Consider the following 26,238-nt stretch of genomic DNA (forward strand, 5'->3'; position numbering starts at 1 on the left):
GTGGAGTAGGAGTGGAGTGGGGGTGGAGTGCTGCGGTGGGGTGAGTGTGCAGGGTGGAGGAGGAGTGAGGGTGGAGTAGAGTAGGGGGTGGAGTGAGGGTGGAGTGGGGGTGGAGTGGAGTGAGGGTGGAGTGGAGTGGGGGTGGAGTGAGGGTGGAGTTGAGGTGGAGTGGGAGGTGGAGTGGGATGGAGTCGGGGTGAAGTGGAGTGGGGGTGGAGTGAGGGTGGAGTGGAGTAGGGGTGGAGTAGGAGTGGAGTAGGGGTGGAGTTGGAGTGAGGGTGGAGTTGGGGTGGAGTGGAGTTTTGGTGGACTGAGGTGGGGTGGAGTCGAGTGGTGGAGTGGGGCGAGGGTGGGGGGCGGTTGATTGAGGTGGAGCATCGGCCAGTCACCTCACTCAGTCAACCCATACCACCTGGGTCTGTTCCGTGACCTCCTGCCAGCAGCGAGCCTTCGACACTTCGCGTGACCTCGGAGTGCACCTAGCCTGGCACAAGCGCCGTGGTGTTGTCACCGCTACTTAGTTGGTGGACAACAATTGTTGTGGTTGGGGTGGTGGAGGTGGTTAGCGCTGCGAACCCGGCAGACGCCCGAGTTCGATTCCAGCCCATGGCCACCACCGGTAGAGACGGTGATTATCTGGACCGGTGTCTGGGCCTCCCCTAGGTCAATTCAGCCTCAAGTGAGTGCCCGGTTCACTGGGGAAACAGAGGTGGTCGTGCGTGGTGGGGCTGGTTACCCCCTTCCCCCTCGTGTGCTGTGCCGGCCTTCATAGGTGCTCGCTAACAGCACTTGCCCCAACAGCCTGTTAAGGCTATACGGGGGACCTTTGTCTTTTGGGTGGGTGTGTGGATTGGAAGGGGAGGGAGTGAGTGGGTGGGTGAGTGTATTGGTGAGGGAGTGGATGTGTGAGTGTGTGGGTTGGGTGTGGGAGTGAGTGGGTGGGTTGGTGAGTGGCTGAGCGTGTGGGTGGGTTGGTGAGTGGGTGAGTGGGTAGGTTTGTGAGTGGGTGAGTGAGTGGGTTTGTGAGTGGGTGAGTCGGTGGGTTGGTGAGTGAGTGGATTGGTGAGTCAGTGGGTTGGTGAGTGGGTTGGTATGTGGGTGAGTGAGTGCATTGGTGTGTGAGTGGGCTGCTGAGTTAGTGGGCTGGTGAGTGGGTGAGTGGGTGGGTTGGTGAATGGGTGAGTTAGGGGGTTGGTGAGTGAGTGGATTGTTGAGAAAATTAGTGAGTTGTTGAGTGGGTTGGTAAGTTGGTGATTGAGTCGGTCGGTGAGTGGGTGAGTAGGTTTATTAGTGGGTGAGTGACTGGGTTGGTGAGTGGGTGAGTGGGTGAGTGGGTGAATTGGCGAATGGGTGAGTGGATGAGTAGGTTTATTAGTGGGTGAGTGAGTGGGTTGGTGAGTGGGTGAGTGAGTGGGTTGGTGAGTGGGTGAGTGGGTGGGTTGGTGAATGGGTGAGTGGCTGGGTTGGTGAATGGGTTGGTAAGTGGGTGAGTGGGTTGGAGAGTGGGTGAGTGGATGGGTTGGTGAATGGGTGAGTTAGGGGGTTGGTGAGTGAGTGGATTGGTGAGCAAATTAGTGAGTTGTTGAGTTGGTTGGTAAGTTGGTGATTGAGTCGGTCGGTGAGTGGGTGAGTAGGTTTATTAGTGGGTGAGTGAGTGAGTTGGTGAGTGGGTGAGTTGGCGAATGGGTGAGTGGCTGGGTTGGTGAGTGGGTTGGTAAGTGGGTGAGTGGGTTGGAGAGTGGGTGAGTGAGTGGGTGGGTTGGTGAGTGAGTGAGTGGGTGGGTTGGTGAGTGAGTGAGTGGGTTGGTGAGTGGGTGAGTGGTTGGGTTGGTGAATGGGTGAGTGAGTGGGTTGGTGAGTGGGTGAGTTGGCGAGTGGGTGAGTGGGTGGGTTGGTGAGTGGGTGAGTGAGTGGCTTGGTGAGTGGGTGAGTGGGTTGGCAAATTAGTGGGTGGGTTGGATAGTGGGTGAGTGAGTGGGTTGGTGAGTGGGTGAGTGGCTGGGTGAGTGAGTGGGTTGGTGAGTGGGTGAGTGGCTGGGTGGGTGGGTGAGTGGCTGGGTGGGTGAGTGGCTGGGTGGGTGAGTGGGTGAGTTGTTGATTGGGTTGGTGAGTGGGTGAGTGGCTGGGTGGGTGAGTGGCTGGGTGGGTGAGTGGCTGGGTGGGTGAGTGGGTGAGTTGTTGATTGGGTTGGTGAGTGGGTGAGTTGGTGAGTGGGTGAGTTGGTGAGTGAGTGGGTGAGTGGGTGTGTTGGTGTGTTGGAGAGTGGGTGAGTGATTGGGTGAGTGAGTGGGAGAGTGTGTTGGTGAGTGGGTGGGTTGGTGAGTGTGTTGGTGAGTGGGTGAGTGAGTGGGAGAGTGTGTTGGTGAGTGGGTGGGTTGGTGAGTGTGTTGGTGAGTGAGTGGGTGAGTGAGTGGGAGAGTGAGTGAGTGGGTGAGTGAGTGAGTGGTCGAGTGAGCCAAGTGAGACTGGTATCGTCTCGTGGCTATATGCAATTAAAAAAAGTTACGTTTCAAAAAACAACTACAGGAAATGTAGCAAATGCAAATCTAGGCATTGGAGGTTAAATCGAAAACCCTTGCACAATCTTAAATCTATAATAACGTGAAATAAATATCCTATAACAACACGTGTTGGGTTTGGCCTACTTATTTTTGTTATCATCATCATCAGTGTCTCATTCTTCACCTGAGGACGGCTGCTTGCGTTGTAGCCGAAACGTCGTGAGAATTATTTTATGTTTTATTTTTATTATTTTATTATTTCCCTTCTACGTGACTTTACCGAAAAAACCAAGAAGATCATCATCATCACCATCAAATCATCATCATCAGCAAAACTCGGGGGCACAATTTGCAATTCGTAAAAGAAATCGAATTCTATTGCATCATGACGTCATCATGACGTCATCCCCCCCCCCCCTACCGTTATTCCCTCCCACCCCCCACCGCGATGAACGCACAAGAGAAGTGACGTCATGAGCCACCTGCCTCTGGCGTGACGTCATCGCGAGGGGTGGGGGGAGATTTGGGGGGAATCCCCCTCGTGACGTCACTCGCATGACGGGGGGGGGGGGGGGGGGTGAATTGCCGAGGCTTCGATTCCTTCCGCACCTAATCGATTCTCTCACCCACCCACCCCGCCTGTTATTTACGAATCGATTCCAGCAAAACGTTACCGCCGTTGGTGTTAGATTCCACACGCGGCGATGCCGATTTAACGCATTCGTAGAATCGATACCGGAATCGAGGAATCGATCCGTCTCTTTTTTTTTCGTCATCCGCTCACTCGGGGCGGAGATTGCGCGTGACGTCACCGTAACGTGCGGGTGGGGGGGCCGTCAGCCATCTTATGTAGGGATAGATAACCCGCTGTTTGGTGAGTGGCGGGCATCTTACGTAGGGATAAACAGACAGGTGAGTGGCGGCCATCTTACGTAGGGATAAACAGACAGGTGAGCGGTCAGCCATCTTACGTCGGGGTAACCCGATTTTTGGTGGCGGGTGGATGGCGGCCATCTTACTCAGGGACTCCTCGCGTCACTCCCCACCCCCCACCGCCCCATTGACTTAACATGGGCGCTACCCCTTACCAACATGGCCACCGCAAGTTTTTTTCTCCGCCTGATGAAGACAATTTGCGTTACGATCGAAACGTCGTGGGTTTTTTTAACTTTTATTTAGTTTGAAAAATTTTCAATTTTATTTCTAATTTCATTTTGCATTCATTTTATTTTTTTTGTAATTTTCTATCTACGTGACTTTACCAAAGGATATAACCACCGCACTTTCTCCCTCTAACTTCTCGTCGCGACCGATGCGCTAAAGCGGCTCACGCCCGCCCCTCAGGAAGTCGTCGCTTCTGTGGCGGCGCTGGTGGCGGCGTTGCTGTTCGTGAAAGTTTCCCCTCAGAAAAGTTTTTTTTTGCGTGTAAATAAAAAACTAATTTAACGAACTAAACTTAATGGAGTTTGGTTTCGAGTAATAACAAGTATTTTGTTTCGATTTTAAAAGAGTACCGCTTTTTAAAATGTCCACTTTGTACGAGGGGATTGCTTTAATCCGTCAGTCGTGACATAGTTTAAGCTGGTAAGAGAGGAGTGAGGGGGGACCCTTATCTGTTTATAAAATATTTCGTGTAAAAAAGTTTAGTTTAAATTCGCTTTTGTTGTTGTAACTTTATCAACGGCGACATCGCGAAGCTTTTTATGAGGAAACGTGTTGTTCATTGTTGTTTAGAGAGTTAAGAGAATGCGTGTATCTTGTGTAGGCCCCCATCCACCCACCGAACCGAACAAGAATCGATTTCAGATGATCACCTAATGGGTGGTAAGTTTCTTAAGTCTTAATTTATAAACTCTATGACAACCTTTAACGTACAACTCGTTTGTTAAAGTCGTAATAGTTTGTAATCGTAACATGGCCTTGAATAGCGGTTAAACTGTGTCCATTGTACAAGTCCTAATGCATTAAACTCTTAAAAGTTCATAAAGTTATTAGCTTTTAATAAAACGCTGTGATCGCGATGTTATAAATGCTAAGATTGTATTAATTGTGCAATAATCTTACATTGTAATAGCACAGAAGATGTATATTTAGCTTATAACTTAACTTAGAACTTAACTTATAACTTAACTTAGAAGTTAACTTATAACTTAACTTATAACTTATACATTTAACTTATACATATAACTAATACATATAACTTAACTTATAACTTAACTTATAACTTAACTTAGAACTTAACTTAGAACTTAACTTATAACTTAACTTATAACTTATACATTTAACTTAACTTATAACTTAACTTATAACTTAACTTATAACTTACTTATAACTAATACATATAACTTATACATATAACTTAACATATAACTTATACATTTAACTAATACATATAACTTAACTTATAACTTATACATTTAACTTAACTTATAACTTAACTTATAACTTAACTTATAACTTACTTATAACTAATACATATAACTTATACATATAACTTAACATATAACTTATACATTTAACTAATACATATAACTTATACATATAACTTAACATATAACTTATACATTTAACTAATACATATAACTTAACTTATAACTTAAACTTATAACTAATACATTTAACTAATACGTATAATTTAACATATAACTTAACTTATAACTTAACTTATAACTTATACATATAACTTATACATTTAACTTATAACTTAACTTATAACTTAACTTATAACTTCTACATGTAACTATACTAATCATACCTATTGCAATCGTAGTCTTTAACAGGCTCATATACAACATCATAATCGGTCACTGTTACACATTATACACAATAATAGTGGCTATAATTACACTGATAATCGATAATCATACAGTCCTGTACATTGTTAAACAATATAGTGTGTCAATCTACACTACGACACATTGATACACTGTTATACACTTAACCATGATATGCTACTTTATAATTGCTATTTTAATTGGACTAGTATCATTCTTACACCCTTGAAGGTCAATTGTATTGCGAGCAGAGATGTGATATTAGTATCATTGTCATCAACATCATCATCAGCAACACCATCATTTTGATCATCATCATTGACACCATGAATACAATCATCACCACCGCCATCGTCATCATTGTCGCCATCATCATCACCACCATCATCATCACCACCACCATCATCACCACCATCATCATCACCATCATCATCACCACCATCATCATCACCATCATCATCACCATCATCACCACCATCATCACCACCATCATCATCACCACCATCACCATCATCACCATCATCATCACCACCACCATCATCACCACCATCATCATCACCATCATCATCACCACCATCATCATCACCATCATCATCACCACCATCATCACCACCATCACCATCATCACCATCATCATCACCACCACCATCATCACCACCATCATCATCACCATCATCATCACCACCATCATCATCACCATCATCACCACCACCATCATCACCACCATCATCATCACCATCATCATCACCACCATCATCACCACCATCACCATCATCACCATCATCATCACCACCACCACCATCACCAGCATCATCACCATCATCACCACCATCATTGTCATCATTGTCGCCATCAACACCATCATCACCATCACCACCATCATCACCACCACCATCACCATCACCACCATCATCACCATCATCACCACCACCAGCATTACCAGCATCACCACCATCATCATCATTATCATCATTACCACCACCAGCACCACCAGCCTTGCAATCATTATCATCATCACCATCACCAGCACCATCACCAGCATCACCATCACCAGCATCATCATCACCATCACCAGCATCACCATCACCACAATCATCATCATCACCATCACCAGCATCATCATCACCATCACCAGCATCACCATCATCAGCATCATCATCACCATCACCAGCATCACCATCACCACAATCATCATCATCACCATCACCAGCATCATCATCACCAGCACTATCATCAGCATCATCATCATCACCATCACCAGCATCATCACCACCATCATCATCACCACCACCATCATCATCATCACCACCATCATCACCACCATCATCATCATCACCACCATCATCACCACCACCATCATCACCACCACCATCATCATCACCACCATCATCATCACCACCATCATCACCACCATCATCATAATGACTATCATCATCATCATCACCACCATCATCATAATGACTACCATCATCACCACCATCATCATAATGACTACCATCATCACCACCACCATCATCACTACCATCATCATCACTACCACCATCATCACCACCATCATCACCATCATCACCACCATCATCACCATCATCACCACCATCATCATCATCATCACCATCATCATCACCACCATCATCATCATGTGTGTGACTGGTGTGGAGTGGTGGTGCAGCGGTTAGCGCAAATGCGCTATGAACCCGTCATTCACCGGAGTTCGATTCCTGTTCACCACCACCACCATCATCAGTGGCCAAATCGGCAGCTGGGCCTCCCCTAGGTCGACTCAGCCTCATATGAGTACCATTGGTGGTATGCGTGGCTAAAGCACAGCAAGTTGGCACAGTAGGGGGCACAGGTGGTGCATCAGCCACTCATCTCGGTCATCTCAGTCAGTCGACCCGTGGCACCTGCTGGGTCTGCCCCGTGACACAACAACGAGCGGAGCACCGGGTGGCTAAAGCACAGCAAGTTGGCACAGTAGGGGGCACAGGTGGTGCATCAGCCAGTCATCTCGGCCAGTCGACCCGTGGCACCTGCTGGGTCTGCCCCATGACCTCCTGCCAGCGGGCGTTCGACACTTCACGTGGCAGCCTCAAGGTGCACATGGCCTGGCACAAGCGTCGTGGTGACATCACCGCCACTTAGTGGCGAATGGAGGTTATTAAAACATCGCCACTGGGGAGACAAAGGCGGCCAGGCAATGGCGTGGTGGTAGTGCTGACCACACACCGCCCATAATAGAGGTTTGTGTTTTGGGGGTTAGATCACGTCAATATAACTGCGTCGATAAACCCGCCACCACCCGACAGAGGTCGCAATCAGGTACCCGATACCCGTACCCTACCCGATACCCGGCTACCCGTACCCGGCCGGGTACGGGTACCCATTTGCGACCCTGGTGCGGCCGGGTACGGGTACGGGTAGGCCGTGAGTCACTGGTGAGTCACCGTTTGTCACTCATTTCGGGTAGGGTACGGGTAGCTAGGTACCCGTTTGTGACTGGTGCGGCCGGGTACGGGTAGGCCGTGAGTCACTGGTGAGTCACCGTTTGTCACTCATTTCCCAACGTCTTGTCTCTTCTCACAATTCAAGTTCCTAGAATCAACCCACCCATGCCTGCAACATGGCTTCATCCCAGAGGTCGCAATCAGGTACCCGATACCCGTACCCTACCCGATACCCGGCCGGGTACGGGTAGCCGGGTATCGGGTACGGGTACCCGTTTGCGACCCTGGTGCGGCCGGGTACGGGTAAGGAATCAAAACCCGTTTGCGACCTCTGCCGCCCGACTCACAGCCAATCGGTATTGGTGGTGTCGTGTAAACAAAACGTGGCCAGTTCGTTACTAGTTGAGCACTAACCGGTTGTGTGTTGGAGAGTAAACCCACTACTACATTTACAATTATAGTGTAGTGTATAGTGTAGTGTATAGTGTAGTAGTGTATAGTGTAGTAGTGTATAGTGTAGTGTAGTGTATAGTGTAGTATACTAGTACAACACTAACCGGTTGTGTGTTGGAGAGTAAACCCAATACGACATTTACAATTATAGTGTAGTGTGAAGTGTATAGTGTAGTGTATTGTGTAGTGTTTAGTATAGTATACTTGTACAGCACTAACCGGTTGTGTGTTGGAGAGTAAACCCACTACGGCATTTACAATTGCAGTGTAGTGTATAGTGTAGTGTGACGTGTATAGTGTAGTGTAGAGTATAGTGTAGAGTTTTGTGTATAGTGTAGTGTATAGTGTAGTACTAGTTCAACACTAACCAGTTTGTGTTGGAGAGTAAACCCATTACAACATTTACAATTGCAGTGTCGTGTATAGTGTAGTGTATAGTGTAGTTTAGAGTGTAGTGTATAGTGTAGTGTACAGTGTAGAGTTTAGTGTAGTATACGAGTACAACACTAACCAGTTGTGTGTTGGAGAGTAAACCCACTACGACATTTACAATTGCAGTGTAGTGTATAGTGTAGTGTATAGTGTAGTGTACAGTGTAGAGTATAGTGTAGTATACAAGTACAACACTAACCAGTTGTGTGTTGGAGAGTAAACCCACTACAACATTTACAATTATGGTGTGTATAGTGTAGTGTATAGTGTAGTGTTTAGTATAGTAGTGTATAGTGTAGTATACTAGTACAGCACTAACCGGTTGTGTGTTGGAGAGTATATCCACTACGACATTTACAATTATAGTGTAGTGTATAGTGTAGTGTATAGTGTAGTGTATAGTGTAGTGTACAGTGTAGAGTATAGTGTAGTATACAAGTACAACACTAACCAGTTGTGTGTTGGCGAGTAAACCCACTACTACATTTACAATTATAGTGTAGTGTATAGTGTAGTGTATAGTGTAGTGTACAGTGTAGAGTATAGTGTAGTATACTAGTTCAACACTAACCGGTTGTGTGTTGGAGAGTAAACCCACTACGACATTTCCACTTGTAGTGTAGTGTGTAGTGTAGTGTGTAGTGTAGTGTGTAGTGTAGTGTATAGTGTAGAGTATAGTGTAGTATACTAGTACAACACTAACCGGTTGTGTTGGCGAGTAACCCCGCTACTACATTTACAATTATAGTATAGTGTAGTGTATAGTGTAGTGTACAGTGTAGAGTATAGTGTAGTGTATAGTGTAGTGTACAGTGTAGAGTATAGTGTAGTATACGAGTACAACACTAACCGGTTGTGTTGGCGAGTAAACCCACTACGACATTTACAATTCAACTGCCAGGACGTTTCGCCAGTTATTACAACAGCAAGCAGCATCATCAGGCGACAGCCAGATTTATGGAAGGAATTATTCTTTGGTTCTTTCGGTAAAGTCACGTCTAAAGATAAAATAATAAATTCAATAGTAGCATACTACGACGTTTCGATTGCAACACAAGTAATCATCATCATCAGGCATAAAAGAAATAGCAACAAAAATCTAACCAGAAAACTATAGACAGACATACAAGCAGACAGACATCACAAGGACACACAGAGAGAGGACACGTATCGGCACAAAGCGAGAGGTCGTTTCTGTGACGGGGCCTTAAATATAGAGAGGGGGGCGGGGGCGGAGAGAGGGAGGGGGCAGAGAAAAAATTAGCATGTCAATGAGTGGACGGCAACGAGGTACGGTACGCAAGCTTGAAAATCATGAGAAGGACACACTAAAATTAAATAACCTAGCAAAATATCGAAATGTAATGTAATGCAACACAGAGAGTCGGTCAACACACAATTAACGCACAGCCCGGTCGATTACGCATCTCAAAGATTGCTAAGTTAGAATTTAAGTGTGAAAATTCCAAAGAGAGAGGACCCAGGCAGAGAGAACAGACAGCGGTAAGCAAGATGACGAAATGGTACGGCAACGCAAGCTTGAAAATCAGGAGAAAGGCACACTAAAATTAAATAACCTAGTAAAATATCGAAATGTGATGTAATGTATACATCCTGCTGAAAGAGGCGAGTTTAACGACACATTTATATTTACGCGATCTAACCCAAAAAAAACCAACCTCTTATTGATAATATTGGTCGCGAAAGGCTACGTGTGAAACTCGCACAACATTCTTCACAGGCGCTGCTGCTACTCGCTAACAGCACTTGCCCTGACAGCCGTGCGTGGGCTACACAGGGGACCTTTGTCTCTATCCCTGTGTGACCTCACAGTCAAATCTCTCGGTGCAGGAGAGAGATGAGTCACAAAGTTGTTATCCCAGCCCCGTAAACCAAACCACACAGTCTGCACGAATCGCAGCCCAGACTCCGATTAAACAGGATGGTGGTGAAATTTCGATTTAAAGCTTTCGTGACTGCAGGGATTCATCTTCTTGGTTCTTTCGGTAAAGTCACGTAGAAGGGAAGTAATAAAATAAGAAAAATAAAACATAATAACATTTCGATTTAAAGCTTTCGTGACTGCAGGGATTAATCTTCTTGGTTCTTTCGGTAAAGTCACGTAGAAGGGAAGTAATAAAATAATAAAAATAAAACATAATAACATTTCGATTTAAAGCTTTCGTGACTGCAGGGATTAATCTTCTTGGTTCTTTCGGTAAAGTCGCGTAGAATGGAAATAATAAAATAAGAAAAAATTCAGACTCTGTCTTATCGACAGACGCTGTTCTTCACCTGAGGACGGCTTCTTGCGTTGTGGCCGAAACGTCGTGAGAATTATTTTATAATGTTTTATTTTTTATTATTTTATTATTCCCATTCTACGTGGCGTAGCCCAGCGTTATAACGGTTCTACTCTGGTGGGTCACCCTGGTTAATACTGCGGGTGTGTGTGTGTGCGCGTGTGTGTGCGTGTGTGTGTGCGTGTGTGCGTGTGTGTGCGTGCGTGTGCGTGCGTGTGTGTGCGTGTGTGTGCGTGTGTGTGCGTGTGTGTGTGTGTGCGTGTGTGTGTGTGCGTGTGTGTGCGTGTGTGTGCGTGTGTGTGTGTGCGTGTGTGTGCGTGTGTGTGCGTGTGTGTGTGCGTGTGTGTGCGTGCGTGTGTGTGTGCGTGTGTGTGTGTGCGTGTGTGTGCGTGTGTGTGCGTGTGTGTGTGTGTGCGTGTGTGTGTGTGCGTGTGTGTGTGTGGGGAGCGGTAGTGTAGCGGTTAGCGCGCTGCGCTATGAACCTGGCGACCCGGGTTCGATTCCCGCTCACGGCTAACACCAGTGACGATTATCTGAACCGGTCCTGGGCCTCCCCTAGGTCGACTCAGCCTTAAATGAGTACCTGGTGCGGTGTGTAAACATCGCCACTGGGGAGACAAAGGCGGTCGGGCGTGGTGCTGGCCACCCACCCCCTCGTGTACCGTTCCGGCCTTCATAGGTGCTCGCTAACAGCACTTGCCCCTACAGTCTGTTCAGGCTATACGGGGGATCTTTGTCTTTTGTTTTTGTGTGTGTGTGCGTGTGTGTGCGTGTGTGTGTGCGTGTGTGTGTGTGCGTGTGTGTGTGCGTGCGTGTGTGTGTGCGTGCGTGTGTGCGTGCGTGTGTGCGTGCGTGCGTGCGTGCGTGTGTGTGTGTGTGCGTGCGTGTGTGCGTGCGTGCGTGTGCGTGTGCGTGCGTGTGTGCGTGCGTGTGTGCGTGCGTGTGTGCGTGCGTGTGTGCGTGCGTGTGTGCGTGCGTGTGTGCGTGCGTGTGTGCGTGCGTGTGTGCGTGCGTGTGGGTGTGTGTGTGTGCGTTAACCGTAATGCCACTGCTACGAGGCACTGTGTGCTTCAGTCACAGTGGATGGATTTAAAGATCCCGTGACGACATTCGCAAGAGTAGTTGTGGGTGAGTGGCTGAGTAACGGCATGACTGACTGAGTGCGTGTCTGGGTGTATGGCTGATTGAGTGGGTGACTGAGGGTGGATGAGTGGGTGGATGAGTGGGTGGATGAGTAGATGAGTGGGTGGATGAGTGAGTGGGTGGATGGATGAGTGGGTGGATGAGTGAGTGGATGAGTGAGTGGATGGATGAGTGGGTGGATGACTGGGTGGGTGGGTGGATGAGTGGATGGATGAGTGGGTGGATGAGTGAGTGGATGAGTGAGTGGATGGATGAGTGGGTGGATGACTGGGTGGGTGGGTGGATGAGTGGGTGACTGACTGTGTGGATGACTGTGTGACTGTGTGACTGACTGTGTGGATGACTGTGTGACTGTGTGACTGACTGTGTGGCTGACTGTGTGGCTGACTGTGTGACTGACTGTGTGGCTGACTGTGTGGCTGACTGTGTGACTGACTGTGTGACTGACTGTGTGGCTGACTGTGGGGCTGACTGTGTGACTGACTGTGTGGCTGACTGTGTGACTGACTGTGTGACTGACTGTGTGGCTGACTGTGTGGCTGACTGTGTGGCTGACTGTGTGGCTGACTGTGTGGCTGACTGTGTGGCTGACTGTGTGGGTGACTGACTGTGTGACTGACTGTGTGACTGACTGTGTGACTGACTGTGTGACTGACTGTGTGGCTGACTGTGTGACTGACTGTGTGACTGACTGTGTGACTGACTGTGTGACTGACTGTGTGGATGACTGACTGTGTGGATGACTGACTGTGTGGGTGACTGACTGTGTGGACTGACTGTGTGGCTGACTGTGTGGCTGACTGTGTGGCTGACTGTGTGGCTGACTGTGTGACTGACTGTGTGGGTGACTGACTGTGTGACTGACTGTGTGGCTGACTGTGTGGCTGACTGTGTGGCTGACTGTGTGACTGACTGTGTGACTGACTGTGTGACTGACTGTGTGACTGACTGTGTGGCTGACTTGTGTGGCTGACTGTGTGGCTGACTGTGTGGCTGACTGTGTGACTGACTGTGTGGCTGACTGTGTGGCTGACTGTGTGACTGACTGTGTGACTGACTGTGTGCTGACTGTGTGACTGACTGTGTGACTGACTGTGTGACTGACCTGTGTGACTGACTGTGTGACTGACTGTGTGGCTGACTGTGTGGCTGACTGTGTGGCTGACTGTGTGCTGACTGTGTGGGCTGACTGTGTGGCTGACTGTGTGGCTGACTGTGTGGCTGACTGTGTGGCTGACTGTGTGGCTGACTGTGTGCTGACTGTGTGGCTGACTGTGTGGCTGACTGTGTGAGCTGACTGTGTGGACTGACTGTGTGCTGACTGTGTGACTGACTGTGTGACTGACTGTGTGACTGACTGTGTGACTGACTGTGTGACTGACTGTGTGGCTGACTGTGTGGCTGACTGTGTGGCTGACTGTGTGACTGACTGTGTGACTGACTGTGTGACTGACTGTGTGGACTGACTGTGTGACTGACTGTGTGGCTGACTGTGTGACTGACTGTGTGACTGACTGTGTGGATGACTGACTGTGTGGCTGACTGTGTGGCTGACTGTGTGCTGACTGTGTGGCTGACTGTGTGACTGACTGTGTGACTGACTGTGTGTGACTGACTGTGTGGCTACTGTTGGCTGACTGTGTGGCTGACTGTGTGACTGACTGTGTGACTGACTGTGTGACTGACTGGGTGGCTGACTGTGTGGCTGACTGTGTGGCTGACTGTGTGACTGACTGTGTGGCTGACTGTGTGACTGACTGTGTGGCTGACTGTGTGGCTGACGGTGTGGCTGACTGTGTGGCTGACTGTGTGGACTGACTGTGTGACTGACTGTGTGACTGACTGTGTGGCTGACTGTGTGGCTGACTGTGTGGCTGACTGTGTGCTGACTGTGTGACTGACTGTGTGGCTGACTGTGTGGCTGACTGTGTGACTGACTGTGTGACTGACTGTGGTGGCTGACTGTGTGGCTGACTGTGTGACTGACTGTGTGACTGACTGTGGGGCTGACTGTGTGGCTGACTGTGTGGCTGACTGTGTGACTGACTGTGTGACTGACTGTGTGACTGACTGTGTGGATGACTGACTGTGTGGATGACTGACTGTGTGGGTGACTGACTGTGTGGATGACTGACTGTGTGGATGACTGACTGACTGTGTGGCTGACTGTGTGACTGACTGTGTGACTGACTGACTGTGTGGCTGACTGTGTGACTGACTGTGTGACTGACTGTGTGGATGACTGACTGTGTGGATGACTGACTGTGTGGCTGACTGTGTGGCTGACTGTGTGACTGACTGTGTGCTGACTGTGTGGCTGACTGTGTGGCTGACTGTGTGGCTGACTGTGTGACTGACTGTGTGCTGACTGTGTGACTGACTGTGGCTGACTGTGTGACTGACTGTGTGACTGACTGTGTGGCTGACTGTGTGGACTGACTGTGTGGCTGACTGTGTGACTGACTGTGTGACTGACTGTGTGGGTGACTGACTGTGTGGCTGACTGTGTGGCTGACTGTGTGACTGACTGTGTGACTGACTGTGTGGCTGACTGTGTGACTGACTGTGTGGCTGACTGTGTGCTGACTGTGTGACTGACTGTGTGGCTGACTGTGTGACTGACTGTGTGGCTGACTGTGTGGCTGACTGTGTGACTGACTGTGTGACTGACTGTGTGGCTGACTGTGTGACTGACTGGTGTGGCTGACTGTGTGGCTGACTGTGTGGCTGACTGTGTGACTGACTGTGTGACTGACTGTGTGACTGACTGTGTGGCTGACTGTGTGACTGACTGTGTGACTGACTGTGTGACTGACTGTGTGACTGACTGTGTGGCTGACTGTGTGGCTGACTGTGTGACTGACTGTGTGACTGACTGTGTGACTGACTGTGTGGCTGACTGTGTGGCTGACTGTGTGGCTGACTGTGTGGCTGACTGTGTGACTGACTGTGTGGCTGACTGTGTGACTGACTGTGTGACTGACTGTGTGGCTGACTGTGTGGCTGACTGTGTGGCTGACTGTGTGGCTGACTGTGTGACTGACTGTGTGACTGACTGTGTGGCTGACTGTGTGGCTGACTGTGTGACTGACTGTGTGGCTGACTGTGTGGCTGACTGTGTGACTGACTGTGTGACTGACTGTGTGACTGTACGGATGGGCGGGTAACTGAGCGTGTGACTGAGCGAGTGGATGAGTGCGTGACCGAGCGAGTGGATGGATGAGTGCGTGACTGAGTGGGTGACTGAGTGGGTGACTGAGTGGGTGGATGAGTGGGTGGATGAGTGGGTGGATGAGTGCGTGACCGAGCGAGTGGATGGATGAGTGCGTGACTGAGTGGGTGACTGAGTGGGTGACTGAGTGGGTGGATGAGTGGGTGGATGAGTGGGTGGATGAGTGCGTGACCGAGCGAGTGGATGGATGAGTGGGTGACTGAGTGGGTGACTGAGTGGGTGACTGAGTGGGTGGATGAGTGGGTGGATGAGTGGGTGGATGAGTGCGTGACCGAGCGAGTGGATGGATGAGTGGGTGACTGAGTGGGTGACTGAGTGGGTGACTGAGTGGGTGGATGAGTGGGTGGATGAGTGGGTGGATGAGTGCGTGACCGAGCGAGTGGATGGATGAGTGCGTGACTGAGTGGGTGACTGAGTGGGTGACTGAGTGGGTGGATGAGTGGGTGGATGAGTGGGTGGATGAGTGCGTGACCGAGCGAGTGGATGGATGAGTGCGTGACTGAGTGGGTGACTGAGTGGGTGACTGAGTGGGTGACTGAGTGGGTGACTGAGTGGGTGACTGAGTGGGTGGATGAGTGGGTGGATGAGTGGGTGGATGAGTGCGTGACCGAGCGAGTGGATGGGTGGTGTTGCGGTTCGAACCAGCAGGCAGACCTGGTGAATACTGCAGCGGTTTGCATACCAAACCTACGCAAAAAAAAATGAATACTCTGACCGGTTACGCGTGTGTCGTCTACGACGTTCAAGATTCCCGTGACGTCGTTGGCACGGCTGCTCATTTGAGGCCGAGTCTACCTAGGGGAGGAGGCCCAGGACCGGTTCGAGACAATCTTCACCGGTGTTGGCCGTGAGCGGGAATCGAACTCGTGACGCCGGGTTCATAGCCGCCACAACACCACTCCACTAAAGCACCACCATCGCCATCAACTAACCTATCCATCAGCATAATGACATATTCTTAGGTCTTTTCGGTAAAGTCACTGTGTAGGTAAAAATATTAAAATTAATAAAATAAAATAAAAATCACGACGTTTCGGAGGCAACACAAGCTTCCGTCTTCAGGTGGAACCGTCACAGCCACGACAGCTGCATCAAGTAAACGAGAGATTGCAAGAGCTACCACTCCGTTTATATAATGGTTGGAGTGGTAGCTCTTGTAATCTCTCATTTACTTGATACGGCTCTCGTGGCTGTGACGGTTCCACCTGAAGACGGAAGCTTGTGTTGCCTCCGAAACGTCGTGATTTTTATTTTATTTAACTTTTATTAATTTTAATGTTTTACCTACACGGTGACTTTACCGAAAAAACCTAAGAATATGAATCCTTGCCGTCACGAAAGCTTCAAATCTAGAAGCATAATGACACTTAACGAATGAATGATGGCGGGGGGTGGGGAAACGTACTCGAGGCGCCTGATAATTGATAACGCAGCGAGCTTTGTCCACGGAATGTAACCGGCACAGCGTGCGTGTGTGTGCGTGACCTCCCTTCCTTGGCGTGCAGTCTGGCAGGCTGAGGAGCGAACTTGAGCGACCCTCCCTCCCCCCCCACCTTCCCCCCCCACCCTCCCCCCCACCTTTCCTCCCCCCCCACCTTTCCTCCCCCCCCCTCCCCTCCCCTACCCTCCCTCCCCTCCCTCCTCCCTCCCTCCCTTCCCTCCCCTGCCTCCCCTCCCTCCCCTCCCTCCCTGCCTCCCCTCCTCCCCCCCACCCTCCCCCCCCACCCTCCCTACCCTCCCCCCCCACCCTCCCTCCCCTCCCTCCCCCCCCCAATCTCCCCCCCTCGCTCCCTCCCCCCCCTCCTCCCCTCCACCCCCCCATCCCCTCCCACCTTCCCCCCCATCTTCCCCCCCCACCCACCTCCCTTCCCCCCACCCCCACCTCCCTCCCCGCTATGGAGGCTAGCGAAGGCCTGCGTGCGTGGCTCGCCTCGCTGGGCCTGCAGGCCTACCTGCGTCGCCTGGTGGACAACGGCTACGACGACCTGGACATGGCCAGCCGCCTGGGGCCCGTCGACCTCGACGCTGTCGGCGTGGCCGACCCGGCCCACCGACGGGCCCTGCTGGACGCGGCGGCCGCTCTGCTTGCCGTCCAGTCGCCCTCACGATCATCCTCCGCCTCCTCCTGTCGTTCTTCCTCGGCAACGGGAAACTCCGGTGCGGCGGCGGCGGCGGTGGCGGCATCGTCGGGACTCTACTTTACCCTAGAGCCTCACGACATCAGCTTGGAGGAGGTGGGAAAGGCCTCAAACAGCGGCGATAGTTCTGCTGGTGGCGGTGGTTGTGGCGGCGGTGGCGGTGGCGAAGGGGCCAGGATCTCGAGGCTGAAGCTCAAGGCCAGGCTCTTGGAGCTGCTGGAGAGCGAGGGGCTGAGGCTCAGTCAGCCCAGGTTCCACGGGGAGGTGAGCGGAGTTCGCATCGTGGCCATCGTCACCGTTGCATCGTAGACGCCACCGTAAAAGTAAAAGATCCGGTGACATCGCTCGACAGAGGAGATGAACGTGCTACGGCGTCACAGTCCCACTTGCCACGATTTTTAAATCCTTTATATTAAGTTCGCTGGCTTGCTTGCTTGCGCGCTTACGACCGTGCAAATCTTTCGGTCGTTTTTTAACCCACTTCCCCGCGATCCAATCGAGCTGACATTTAGCACACAGACTCGTTGTGCGTGACAATTTATTTTCGTGAAAATTTTTTTTCCAAAATTTTACACTTTTTAGGTAAAAAAAAAGTACATTTAATTACCAATTGCTTTAATGGTGGCAGGCATTCATCTGACCCATAGGTGGCAGCCATCTCAAGCCAGAGGACGAGAGGACTCTAGCCGCCCGTTTCAAAGACCAATGTGGGCTGGGTTGTGGCCCCATTGAACACGCATATAAAGGATTTATAGTGAAAAACTTTGTTTTTACGGGTTAATTTTTTGCGACTGAGAATTCCGTTCTGGTCTGTCCTGAGTTCTCACCCTGGTCGCACAGAATTTAGTTGAACTCTTGAACTCGCTCGGCATCTCGCTCGCTCAATCATTTACTCACCCAACATCTCACCCACTCAACCAACATCTCACCCACCCACAATCTCACCCACCCACCTACTGTTTCACTCACCCACCATCTCACTCACTCAACCAACATCTCACCCACCCACCATCTCACTCACAAACCATCTCACCCACTCAACCACCATCCCACCCACCCACCATCTCACCCACTCAACCACCATCTCACTCACCCACCATGTCACTCACCCACCATCTCACCCACCCACCCACCATCTCACTCACTCTCCATCTCACTCACCATCCCACCCAACCACCATCTCACCATCCCACCCACCCACCCACCATCCCACCCACCCACCATCTCACCCACTCAACCACCCACCATCTCACCCACACACCATCTCACCCACCCACCATCTCACCATCCCACCCACCCACCATCTCACCCACCCACCATCTCACCCACTCACCATCTCACCCACTCAACCACCCACCCACCACCATCTCACCCACCCACCATCTCACCCACCCACCATCTCTCCCACTCAACCACCCACCCACCATCTCACCCACCATCCCACCAACCCACCCACCATCTCACCCACCCACCATCCCACCCACCCACCCACCATCCCACCCACCCACCATCTCACCCACTCAACCACCCACCATCTCACCCACACACCATCTCACCCACCCACCATCTCACCATCCCACCCACCATCCCACCCACCCACCATCCCACCCACCCACCATCTCACCCACCCACCATCTCACCCACTCACCCACCCACCATCTATTCCACCCACCATCTCACCATCCCACCCACCCACCATCTCACCCACTCAACCACCCACCCACCATCTCACCCACTCAACCACCCACCCACCATCTCACCCACTCAACCACCATCTCACCATCCCGCCCACCCACCATCTCACCCACTCACCCACCCACCATCTCATTCAACCACCCACCCACCATCTCACCCACTCAACCACCCACCCACCATCTCACCCACCCAACCACCCACCCACCATCCCACCCACCATGTCACCCACCCACCATCTCACCCACTCAACCACCCACCCACCATCTCACCCACTCAACCACCATCTCACCATCCCACCCACCATCTCACTCAACCACTATCTCACCCATCCATCCACCCACCATCTCACCCATCGATCATCTCACCCACACACCCACCATCTCACCCACCCACCATCTCACCCACTCACCCACCCACCATCTCACCCACTCAACCACCCACCCACCATCTCACCCACTCAACCACTATCTCACCCATCCATCCACCCACCATCTCACCCATCGATCATCTCACCCACACACACACCATCTCACCCACTCACCAACCCACCCACCATCCCACCAACCCACCCACCATCTCACCCACCAACAACCTAACAGACGGTGCCCCGCCTTCACCCTCCGTTGTATCCCTGTGTAGGCCGGAAGCCTGCAGCTACAGCTGCTGGCACAGGCCTACTCACCCACCATCCCAACCCACCCACCATCCCACCCACCCACCCACCATCCCACCCACCCACCATCTTACCCACTCACCCACCCACCATCACCCTCCGTTGTTGTATCCCTGTGTAGGCCGGAAGCCTGCAGCTACAGCTGCTGGCACAGGCCTACTCCTCGCTGCTGGGCACAGCGTCCGTGCCTCACGTCCTGGAGTCCCTCATCGACATCCACATGCGCCACGTGCAGGAGGTGATCGCACGCTAGGACACGTGTCGCCTCTGTAGAGGCCGCAGGGGCAAGTGCTGTTAGCGAGTAGCAGCAGCGCCTAGACGAGACAAAGCTCCCCCAGGTAGCCTCTAGTAGGGCAGCAGGGGCAAGTGAATGAGACAAAGACCAAGCTCCCCCAGGTAGCCTCTAGTATGGCAGCAGGGGCAAGTGAATGAGACAAAGACCAAGCTCCCCCAGGTAGCCTCTAGTAGGGCAGCAGGGGCAAGTGAATGAGACAAAGACCAAGCTCCCCCAGGTAGCCTCTAGTAGGGCAGCAGGGGCAAGTGAATGAGACAAAGACAAAGGTCCCCCGTGTAGCCTCTGTACAGGCCGCAGGGGCAAGTGCTGTTAGCGAGCAGCAGCAGCACCTATGAAGAAGACAAAGGTCCCCCGTGTAGCCTCTGTAGAGGCCGCAGGGGCAAGTGCTGTTAGCGATGCCTGTGAAGGAGACACTTGCCCCAACAGTCGGTGGCAGGCTACACGGGTGATCTTTGTCTTTGTTGTGCACTTGGGTTCCCACAGGAAGAGGATTGCAAAGCCACGGACCTTATCACGGACAGGCTGCAGACACAGGTACCTCACCACCACCGCCACCACCACCACTGTCACCACCACCGCCACCGCCGTCGCCACCACCACCGTCACCACCACCACCGTCACCACCGTCATTACCACCACCACCGTCATTACCACCACCACCACCGTCACCACCACCACGGTCGCCACCACCGTCGTCACCACCACCACCGTCACCACCGCCACCGTCGTCACCGTCACCACCGTCACCACCACCACCGTCATCACCGTCACCACCGTCACCACCACCACCGTCATCACCACCACCACCGTCACCACCACCGCCACCACCGTCGTCACCGTCACCACCGTCACCACCACCACCGTCATCACCACCACCACCGTCACCACCGCCACCACCGTCACCACCACCACCGTCACCACCGCCACCACCGTCACCACCACCACCGTCATCACCGCCACCACCGTCACCACCGCCACCGTCACCACCACCCCCGCTACGTACGGTGCGAAAGAAGTTTAACGTCAATACATCGTGATCTTCGTCACTTTCACCACTAGCACCGCCATCGCCACCACCGCCACCATCCTTGTCATCATCACCACCACCACCACCATCCTTGGTAATCTCTCACATTCACACAGCTACTTCTGTGCCCAGTTACATGCTAATTTCTCACATTAACATCATGCTAATCTCTCACATTAACATCATGCTAATCTCTCACATTAACATAGCTACTTCTGTGCCCAGTTACATGCTAATTTCTCACATTAACATCATGCTAATCTCACATTAACATAGCCACTTCTGTGCCCAGTTACATGCTAATCTCTCACATTAACATCATGCTAATTTCACATTAACATAGCCACTTCTGTGCCCAGTTACATGCTAATTTCTCACATTAACATCATGCTAATCTCTCACATTAACATAGCTACCACCGTGCCCAGTTACACGCTAATTTCTCACATTAACATCATGCTAATCTCACATTAACATAGCCACTTCTGTGCCCAGTTACATGCTAATCTCTCACATTAACATCATGCTAATCTCTCACATTAACATAGCTACCACCGTGCCCAGTTACACGCTAATCTCTCACATTAACATCATGCTAATCTCTCACATTAACATAGCCACTTTTGTGCCCAGTTACATGCTAATTTCTCACATTAACATCATGCTAATCTCACATTAACATAGCCACTTCTGTGCCCAGTTACATGCTAATCTCTCACATTAACATCATGCTAATCTCACATTAACATAGCCACTTCCGTGCCCAGTTACATGCTAATTCCTCACTTTAACATCATGCTAATCTCTCACATTGTGTGTGCGGTGCGTGTGTGTGCGATCTCTCTGTGTGTGTGTGTGTGTGCGGTCTCTGTGTGTGTGTGTGCGGTCTCTGTGTGTGTGTGTGCGGTCTCTGTGTGTGTGTGTGCGGTCTCTGTGTGTGTGTGTGCGGTCTCTGTGTGTGTGTGCGGTCTCTGTGTGTGTGTGCGATCTCTCTGTGTGTGTGTGCGGTCTCTGTGTGTGTGTGTGCGGTCTCTGTGTGTGTGTGTGCGGTCTCTGTGTGTGTGTGCGATCTCTCTGTGTGTGTGTGCGGTCTCTGTGTGTGTGTGTGCGGTCTCTGTGTGTGTGTGCGATCTCTCTGTGTGTGCGGTCTCTGTGTGTGTGTGTGCGGTCTCTGTGTGTGTGTGCGATCTCTCTGTGTGTGTGTGCGGTCTCTGTGTGTGTGTGTGTGTGTGTGCGGTCTCTGTGTGTGTGTGCGATCTCTCTGTGTGTGTGTGCGGTCTCTCTGTGTGTGTGTGTGCGGTCTCTGTGTGTGTGTGTGCGGTCTCTGTGTGTGTGCGGTCTCTGTGTGTGTGCGGTCTCTGTGTGTGTGTGCGATGTCTCTGTGTGTGTGTGCGATCTCTCTGTGTGTGCGGTCTCTGTGTGTGTGTGCGATGTCTCTGTGTGTGTGTGTGATGTCTCTGTGTGTGTGCGATGTCTCTGTGTGTGTGTGTGATGTCTCTGTGTGTGTGCGATGTCTCTGTGTGTGTGTGCGATGTCTCTGTGTGTGTGTGCGATGTCTCTGTGTGTGTGTGTGATGTCTCTGTGTGTGTGCGCTGTCTCTGTGTGTGTGTGCGATCTCTCTGTGTGTGTGCGGTCTCTGTGTGTGTGTGCGGTCTCTGTGTGTGTGTGCGGTCTCTGTGTGTGTGTGCGATCTCTCTGTGTGTGTGTGCGATGTCTCTGTGTGTGTGCGGTCTCTGTGTGTGCGGTCTCTGTGTGTGTGTGTGATGTCTCTGTGTGTGTGCGATCTCTCTGTGTGTGTGCGGTCTCTGTGTGTGTGTGCGGTCTCTGTGTGTGTGTGCGATGTCTCTGTGTGTGCGGTCTCTGTGTGTGTGTGTGATGTCTCTGTGTGTGTGCGGTCTCTGTGTGTGTGGTCTCTGTGTGTGTGTGCGATCTCTCTGTGTGTGTGTGCGGTCTCTGTGTGTGTGTGCGGTCTCTGTGTGTGCGGTCTCTGTGTGTGTGTGCGATCTCTCTGTGTGTGTGTGCGATCTCTCTGTGTGTGTGTGCGATGTCTCTGTGTGTGTGCGGTCTCTCTGTGTGTGCGGTCTCTGCGTGTGTGTGCGATCTCTGTGTGTGTGCGATCTCTGTGTGTGTGTGCGTGACTGTGCGTTGCGTGTGTGTGTGTGCGGTCTCTGTCTGTCTGTGTGTGTGTGTGTGCGATCTCTCTGTGTGTGCGATCTCTCTGTGTGTGTGTGCGTGTGTGTGTGCGATCTCTCTGTGCGCGTGTGTGTGTGTGCTTTGTGTATGTGTGACTGTGTGTGTGTGCGTGTGTGTGTGTCCCAGTCGGCGCACCAGTCTCCGGAGCGGGTGGCCGTGCACAGGAAGTTGTCTACGCCGGACACGCCAAAACGGGCACCGCACTTGGATCTGCCGCGCACGTGAGTAACGCCTCCCTGCCCTCGTCCTCGTTGTTGTTGTGTTGTGGTTATTGTGTTGTTGTTGTCGTTGTGTTGTTGTTGTGTTGTTGTTGTTGTGTTGTGGTGTTGTTGTGTTGTCGTGTTGTTGTGTTGTTGTCTGTGTTGTTGTCGCACTTGGATATGCCGCGCACGTGAGTGACGCCTCCCTGCCCTCGTCCTCGTTGTTGTTGTGTTGTGGTTATTGTGTTGTTGTTGTCGTTGTGTTGTTGTTGTTGTGTTGTTGTTGTTGTGTTGTTGTCGTTGTGTTGTCGTTGTTGTTGTCGGTGTTGTTGTTGCACTTGGATCTACCGCGCACGTGAGTAACGCCTCCCTGCCCTCGTCCTTGTTGTCGTTGTGTTGTGGTGGTGTTGTTGTCGTCCCGTTGTGTTGTTGTGTTGTGGTGTTGTTATGTTGTGGTGTTGTCATCATCCCATTATGTGTTGTTGTTGTTGTGGGGTTGCTGTTGTGCTGTCGCTGCTTTGTCGTTGTGCTGTCCTTGTTGTGCTTTTGTGTTTTCGCTGTTTTTTTAGTTGTGTTGTTGTCGTTGTGTTGTTGTCGGTGTTGTTGTCGTCCCGTTATGTTGTTGTGTTGTTGTGGTGTGGTCCTGGTGTTGTCAGTGTTGTTGTCGTCCCGTTATGTTGTTGTGTTGTTGTTGTGTTGTGGTGTTGTTGTGTTGTTGTCGGTGTTGTTGTTGTGGTGTTGTGGTGTTATCGTTGTTGTGTTGTCGTGGTGTTGTTGTCGGTGTTGTTGTCGTCCCGTTGTGTTGTGTTGTTGTTGTGTTGTGGTGTTGTTGTGGTGTTGTGGTGTTATCGTTGTTGTGTTGTCGTGGTGTTGTTGTCGTCCCGTTATGTTGTTGTGTTGTTGTGTGGTGCTGTTGTGTTGTGGTGTTGCCATCGTCCCGTTATGTTGTTGTGTTGTTGTGTTGTTGCTGCTTTATCATTGTGTTGTTATTGTGCTGTCGTTGTTGCGCTGTTGTGTTTTCCCTGTTGTTCTTTTAGTTGTTGTCGTCGTTGTCGCTGCTGTTGCATGTTTAGTTGGTGGAGTTGACGCGCAGAGGTGCAGCGTGCGGTGTGGTGGTGATGGCGGTGGTGGCTGTGATCGCCGTGGTTACCGGCAGCGCTTTAGCGTGTGGGTGCAACCAGCAAGGCAACTTGCCGCTACGCTGCGCTACGAACCCGGCGACCCGTCATCTGGTCCAACACCATGTGAGACTAGGCTCTAAGAAAAGCTGTCTCGGGTGTGGACCAATCAACTTCAAGGACAGTGCATATCATTATCAGAGTTGTGTTTTTTGTTTGCATTACGACTGCAGGTATTGTGGTCTATGCAAACATGACTCCTTGTAAAAAAGGTGTCAGTTTTGTTGCCAGATAAAAGGGTAAAAAAACAATTATATTTTGCTACTGGCAAATGAGGTTCCAATGGTGTAAATGCTTCACCCCGAGCTCTCATACTCTGATGGTGCGTTGCCTTTGAGTTGTGCGCCTTTTGGCGTCATCTGGTCCAACACCATGTGAGACTAGGCTCTAAGGAAAGCTGTCTCGGGTGTGGACCAATCAACTTCAAGGACAGTGCATACATTACCAGAGTTGTGTTTTTGTTTGCATTATGACTGCAGGTATTGTGGTCTATGCAAACATGACTCCTCGTAAAAAAGGTGTCAGTTTTGTGCCAGATAAAAGGGTAAAAAAATTAACCCGTATAAACAAAGTTTTTCTCTATAAATCCTTTATATGCGTGGCGGCTAGAGTCCTCTCGTCCTCTGGCTTGAGATGGCTGCCACCTATGGGTCAGATGATTGCCTGCCACCATTAAGCAATTGCTAATTAAATATAATTTATTTTTTCCTAAAAAGTGTAAAATTTTGGGAAAAAAATTTTCACGAAAATAAATTGTCTCGCACAACGAGTCTGTGTGCAAAAACGTCAGCTCGATTGGATCACGGGAAGTGGGTTAAAAAAACGACCGAAAGATTTGCACGGTCGTAAGCAAGCAAGCAAGCAAGTGAACTTAATATAAAGGATTTAAAAAAACTATTATTGTATTTTGCTACTGGCAAAGGATGTCTCGTGATGATAGAAAGCCAGCGGCCAAAGGCGATTTTTCAACCGTAGCGACCTCCGCCCGCCTCGCACAGCCACGATTCTTACTCGCCGTGTTTGCTTTTTTACTTTGCAGGAGCTCTTTTCACAAGCCCAGATCGGATGAGGGTAAGGCAATCCGTCTAGCACCTTCGCTGGCGATACAGCGCCAGCCTGGCCTGGTTCTCTAGCTACCTACCTTTTTCCACTGCGATACAGGGCCAGCCTGGCCTGGTTCTCTAGCTACCTACCTTTTTCCACTGCGATACAGCGCCAGCCTGACCTGGTTCTCTAGCTACCTACCTTTTTCCACTGCGATACAGCGCCAGCCTGACCTGGTTCTCTAGCTACCTACCTTTTTCCACCGGTGATACAGGGCCAGCCTGACCTGGTTCTCTAGCTACCTACCTTTTTTCCACTGCGATACAGGGCCAGCCTGACCTGGTTCTCTAGCTACCTACCTTTTTCCACTGCGATACAGCGCCAGCCTGACCTGGTTCTCTAGCTACCTACCTTTTTCCACTGCGATACAGGGCCAGCCTGGCCTGGTTCTCTAGCTACCTACCTTTTTCCACTGCGATACAGCGCCAGCCTGACCTGGTTCTCTAGCTACCT

The 26,238-nt window shown here is 50.8% G+C and overlaps 1 protein-coding gene and 1 long non-coding RNA gene across 2 annotated transcripts; both read left to right on the forward strand.

Annotated features, from left to right (window-relative positions):
- The first annotated feature begins 3,632 nt into the window (after positions 1-3,632).
- Positions 3,633-16,843, forward strand: LOC133360802 (uncharacterized). Its single transcript, XR_009757301.1, has 3 exons — positions 3,633-4,085; positions 4,267-4,325; positions 16,788-16,843. It is a non-coding gene; the product is annotated as an uncharacterized LOC133360802 (long non-coding RNA).
- A 334-nt stretch (positions 16,844-17,177) lies between these two features.
- LOC133360641 (uncharacterized) lies at positions 17,178-25,814 on the forward strand. Its single transcript, XM_061579438.1, has 5 exons — positions 17,178-17,684; positions 19,910-20,026; positions 20,567-20,617; positions 23,430-23,524; positions 25,721-25,814. Exons 1-5 carry the CDS (start codon positions 17,178-17,180, stop codon positions 25,812-25,814), a joined length of 864 nt encoding a protein of 287 aa, XP_061435422.1.
- The last annotated feature ends 424 nt before the right edge of the window (positions 25,815-26,238 follow it).

Source organism: Lethenteron reissneri, chromosome 69 (assembly GCF_015708825.2).
Source record: "Lethenteron reissneri isolate LAM-NWPU_2019-01 chromosome 69, ASM1570882v1, whole genome shotgun sequence".
Classification (NCBI taxonomy): Eukaryota; Metazoa; Chordata; class Hyperoartia; order Petromyzontiformes; family Petromyzontidae; genus Lethenteron; species Lethenteron reissneri.